Consider the following 6000-nt stretch of genomic DNA (forward strand, 5'->3'; position numbering starts at 1 on the left):
AACTTTGTAAACCACTGGCAGACACAGGCAAGTTTTATGTAGCTAAGTCTCTGTAGCACGATGGGGCAGAGACATCTACCCTATGAATGCTGAAAGGGAGGCTGGGGATACCTCCAAGAGTCTGAAAGGCAGCTGAAGGGACTGTGACAGATTGAGTGGGGAGTTCAGGAGAACAGACTATCAGACACAAATACACCAAAGTACGTTAGGGTTATCCAACCCCCAAATTTAGATGGGTTAGCTCTAGTACCCTAGACGTGTAATGTTTGCAGCATATGAATCATGAAGCAATGTCTGCTTTCTCACTGGTTTCTCTGAGCTGAGAACAACTCCGACGTTCTTAAGTCAAGAGCTGACATTTTTTTCAAACACTCTGGTAGTGTTTTCAGATTTCCATCTGCGACTGAGGATGACTGTTGCTCAGTACACACTGGAAATGCAAAGAATTTGACAAAATACAGCAAAACCAAAGAGATTAGTAACTATTGCTGAAATTCTCCTGTTTGTCAAAGAACACAAGTACTCTTCCTTTAGGACAACTATTGACATGCTTTACTCCTCTTCTGTACCAGGGACCTCCAGGACCTGCAGGCCCCCCAGGACCAGCAGGCCCAAAAGGCGTGGGAGATGCTGGACCAAAGGTATTTGTTCAATGGTTGTACATGCATCTGACTAGTAGACAAGGTAGACAAACATCTTCCGAAAAAATGCGTTAGATTAGAATGACATATATGTGACAAAATGTTGTGATGTCGTCTCCCACTTTCCATTTCAGTTAGAAGGAAAGCTTGTGATACACTTTTCTGCCATGATAGATGCAAACCAGTTTGTGCTTTCTCCTCAGATTTGATGCAGATCTGCAGGTTTTTCATACATCCAAAGAACCAGGATGTTTCTAGATGCTGGAGTTTCCATGTGGAAGTCAGAATCCAACACAGGCAAAGTACTGCCTCATAAACTTCCTTTCACCTAGTAATTATGTACTTTCTTTCTCCTATGGAAGTGCAAGGGATGAGACCCCAAAGGAGTCAGGGAGAATGTTGGTTATGTGGAAATAGTGAGATATTTTTGAAGTTCCTAGAAATAGATTCCTAAGAGAAGACTATAAACCTTCATCTAAAAATAATATTAGTTTAAAGGCAAAATTTGTCAGATAAAAAGCCCAAAACAAACCAAAAAACAACCAACCTGATAAAGGGATCAGAAATACACTGAAACACTTGTTTTCATAAAACACAGAATAGCTAAAGTGTTCTAAAGTCACTACTATGTTATTAAAAAGTGGAAAAAAGAGATTTAAGACTAAAATCATACAAGAAATTGCTTTAAAATACCCCACAGAGTGATTTTATTAATTATTTCCTTGTTACATATGTGAAATAGGAAACAGGCCGCCTGTTGCAGGAGAAAGCAAAATAAATATTGCCCAAACAAGTATTTTCCCAAACAGAAGGAACTTTCAACTTCAGTTCCCAGAACATGAGAATTCCCATTTAAAATAAACAACAACAATAACCTCTTAAAAACATATCCACAATAAAGGAAAAACTGAAGGACATTAATCCTTAGAATGACCTGACCTTAGAATGACCATAGGAAGGCCTGACAATGGGAAACTTGGCTTTGTACTCCTGTTCTGAATTACTGCTTATCGATACAAGACATTTCACGTAAAGTAATGCAAGGTCTGGCACATAACACAAACTACTAAGGAACTAAAAGTAATTTCAGTTATGTTATTCAATACAGACTTACAGAAAATACATATGGCTAAACTAATTAGATTTTTTTAATATGAGGTTATATCTGTCCAAATAAGAGATATCAAACAATATAATACAGTCTTATAAGACATTTTTCTTGGTACTACAGAAGAACATTTCATTAAAATCCTAGGATCTTGTATGAAATTATTAAGGCAGATATTCATAAAAATGTGACTTATGACTACAGAATGTCTAGGGGCATCATTATGCCTGGAATTCCCCCTCACTTCCTAAATGCATAATTCCGGAAAACAGTATTTCCCAAAGAAACAGAATTGGAAGATCATGTCAGGTAATCAAATAAGGTGATCTCCTACTGTGATGCCATGGTTGAAAGATTAAAAACCTGAGAAATATAGATCAGAATTTCAGTGGGAATGTAGGGGTTTAATATAAAGAAATTTGTGTTCAGTCCAAAATAGAAATAAAAGATTTTTTTTTTTTAAGTGAAAAGAAACCAGTAGAATAATTGCAGTGAAATTTCTCACAACTAGAATTTTTAAAATCAATGTTTGTGGTTGTGTTTCTGAAAAGTATCACAAATATACAAGGTATACAGAAATGAACTTAGGAAAATCATAATGCCTGTCTTATATGAGAAATCAAAGAGTGGGTCACAAGTCTCTTTTGTTCTTATAATCATGAATTCATGTAATTGCTGGGACAAGCAATTCTTTGGCTGTATAATTATTAGGAAAGGTCCAACCCAGGTCCTGAATGATGGAAGTACAATACGGTATCATAAAATGCATTAGAGGGGAGGAGTTAAAAGCTGTAAAGTAAAAGAAAACATCCAGTTTTTGCAGTGGAGAACATGGGATCTAGTCTTTTTATCACAGTTATTCTGGAACTGCTGTGTCTTGTGATATAATAACATATATATTTAATTAAATCATAGATCAGCTATTATAGTACTTACAGTTTTCACTTTCAGCTCTAAATGATGCCAATCATTGCCAGTTGAAGTGAGTTGTTCATATTCTTTTATAAAGACATCAAATCCTTACTTGTCAGTCTCTTCCCCACCCATGAGCAGTGTGAATATTACCATACTAGTAAAGGAGGTTTCTTGGTAGTATCTTTTTGTGGAGGAATATGACCTGTGCTGTGTTAGTTCAACATTACCAATTAATGAATTTGGCAATAGGCCCATCACTTCAACCTGAATTGGAGCAAAAGTGAAATAGCTGTGACCAAGAGGTGAGGTTTTTATAATTTAATACTATTTAATTACCACGGGAAATAGAATAATGGAATATTTAGTAGTAGAGGTTCTTATCCTAGGTCGTTAGCTATAAAGAAGCTAGCAAAAGATTAGCCAAAGGCAAATTGATAAATTGTTATCACTATTCTCATGTGTTTTCTGACAGTTACAGGTCAGATTAGGGTTGTCATGTAAATTTAAAGTTTCTTCCTTGTTTCCAACAAGTCACCTCTGTTGTCACAAAAATTGTCAGAATTAGGTAGCTTGATTCTAAGAACCAAATTGTTGAAAAGCATGGATGCGTAGGAAGCTGTGTTTTCAGGTTAACAGAACAGGGCCTCCTGTGCCTGTGGGAGCTGGGTGTGGTACAGCCTGAGGAGCAGGAGCTCAGCACGTGCAGTCAGTCTAGTTCAGGCAGCTGCACCTACAGACTCAGAGCCTTCTCGGGTGATCTGCATAGGTGTTTTAGGCTGGATCTGAAACGTGCTGTTGAAGTGAATCTCCCAGTGGACCCATTTACTGTGCTTTGGGTTCCCAACCAAAAAGAGGTCTGAGGGGTCCCACAACCCAGGAAATGGTTTTCTTCAGATGGAGCTAAACTAGATGATCTGATCTGGAAGTGCCCTTAATGTACCTCTTCCCCCAGGCAGTCCACAGGAGCAGACCAGGAAGGTCTCACATTGCACAGTGTAAACATCAGGCTGCAAATTCATGGCTATTGGGCCTGTAGCATGATTTATTGTTGGACACACAGAGTTAGAAGATGCCTATCAAGCAGAAGTTTCTACTCATAATAACCAGCCCTGGGGTAGATTCAGAATGCACCATATCCATGGGTTATGGAGAAGTGGCATCTTGTTCTAGGAGGAGTTGTTTCACAAAGAACCCTGTAGAGTAACTGCCTTTGCAAATAACACAACACAATTGGGGCAAACCATGCTCACTTGAAATTTTTTATCAAAAGTTTTGCGTGGATCTACAGGTTCGATTGTGTTGCAGTGTGATATTACTCATCAAATCTGGATGCTCAGAGTACTGCTTATCTAACAGTCTCTGTCAGAAAATTAAAAACAATCAAGAGTTAAAAACACATCTGATATTTTTTACTTTAAAATAGGTAAATTTATTTTTTATCATGCACCTAGATTCGTGCATTAATCCTATGGGGGGAAGTGCAGTGGTGAGCAGCTGTAGCTTTTGCAGTGTGTGACTGCTGCACCAAAGCCTGCATTATCTGAATAGGTAAGTCACGCCTGTGATTTAGTTCTGTGCATCCCCACTAGGCATGGTGTAGAGTACACTGGGAAAAAAGAAACAAAGTACGCAAACATCTCTTCTCCCTCCCTGATTTTTTTGCTGCTGTTTGCTTATACAAAGTTTTGAATCCACAGTCTCTACGTAACTTCCTGGTAGCAAAGGTGCCAGAAGGAAAAAAAATTCACTTGAATTGCAAGAATTCCCCCAGATCTTAGTTCATAAAATGGACAACCTTCTGGATTTTTTCAAATGAAGTATAAGTGCACTGGCTACCTCTCCTCCCTTCCACATAAAAAAATAGTATAAGAACAGCAACAATTTCTGCATATAAAAAAGAACATTTATTTGATAAAAGAGGCTCATAAATTTACACACTAGTTAATTTGAAATTCCTTTGAGCATCATTATATAGGAATGTTCTACTCAGCTGAATCAGAGCTCTGTTCTCTCCACTTTCAAAAATGGCTCACATATGTGCAGACTGCTAGATAGGAATTTTATGTATCAGAGGTCAAATTCACATGAAAACTAAATTGGAACATGTGGGATGCATTCAATCCTGGCAGCACCCTATTTTCTCTAGCATTAAAACAGCAGCACATAATGTCAAAATATAATAAAAAATTGATTTAAAAGCACTGTTGCCAACCAGGAGCTGGGTTACAGACTTTCAAGAGCAAGAGCCCAGCGCTAGAAATAAAGCAAGCTTCATTCTCAGTAAGTGGATAGCAGAAGGGTTGTTGAAACCCCTAGCATAGTCCCTAGTGCATGAACATTTGTGCTGGATCCAGTTGCAAAATAAACAACTTTTGCAACTTGGGCCCTATCTATTTGAACTAAAGTGTGTAAAGTAGAGATGCAATGTCTTTTTTTTAATATATTCTTACAAATATTGTTGCATCCGCTGACTCTCACTAAACAGAGTATTGTACTGTGTGTTGCATGTTTCAGTATCAAATATACATGCTTCACAGTAAATGAAATGGACATATTTGGAAGACAAGATTTTTTTTCAGGTGAACATTAGATCATTTAATGAATTTTATTGAGCAAATGGTATGGAATAGACATTGGAATCCCATTCTTTACATTGTCTTGACTCAACTCTTTATTTCTTGTTTCAGTGGTGTTTTTCTAGTTCACCATTTTGCTGGTGGTGACAAGCTTGTCTACAAGCACAATACAAGAAATAAATTAGACCTCATCAAAGAACAGTACTAATCCTTCTTGAAAGGAATTCCCTGGAGGACTGTTTAATGTCACACCTTAGAAGAAAGAACTGCTCCACTTCACAACTCATAAAACAAAATAAAAATGGTCTTCTCTAAGCCAAGAAATACAGAACATTTGAGGATCACTATAAAGCTCTACAAAAGAGCTTTTCAGTGAGACATCTGGTATTAACTAAGCATGTGAGGCTAGAATTTGATCCTTCACCTGCAATGATCCTGTGTAAGAATGTGTTACCCGTGGGAGGAAGAGGCAGATGGCTTCAAGTCACCCTTACACTCTTTTTGGTCTGGGCTGGTCTAAGAGCAGGTTGTAGGTATATTGGATACTGGGCCATAAGGAATCATTTACTTGTTTGGTAGCCTCCCATTCAGCTTCTGGCACAGCAGCTTACGGGCTGTTTGAGAGACCACAGCAACCCAGGATCTCCTGAAAAAAACCTTGTAATGCAAAGTCTTATCTGTGTATCCACTCCTTAGCTCTGGCACCTCTGGCAGGTTTCAGAGGGATTCAAGATAATTGTAAGAAAATGCATTGCAGCAG

General features: G+C 38.0%; 1 protein-coding gene across 1 annotated transcript in view; it reads left to right on the forward strand.

Annotated features, from left to right (window-relative positions):
* COL28A1 (collagen type XXVIII alpha 1 chain) overlaps window positions 1-6000 on the forward strand; it is a 64196-nt gene that overhangs the window by 42026 nt on the left and 16170 nt on the right. The window contains exon 24 of the mRNA XM_010174305.2: window positions 573-641. Within this exon, the coding sequence (XP_010172607.1) occupies window positions 573-641 (69 nt within the window). The remainder of the gene's footprint in view (window positions 1-572; window positions 642-6000) is intronic.

This window comes from Antrostomus carolinensis, unplaced genomic scaffold (genome assembly GCF_000700745.2).
Source record: "Antrostomus carolinensis isolate BGI_N321 unplaced genomic scaffold, ASM70074v2 scaffold2468, whole genome shotgun sequence".
Taxonomy (NCBI): domain Eukaryota; kingdom Metazoa; phylum Chordata; class Aves; order Caprimulgiformes; family Caprimulgidae; genus Antrostomus; species Antrostomus carolinensis.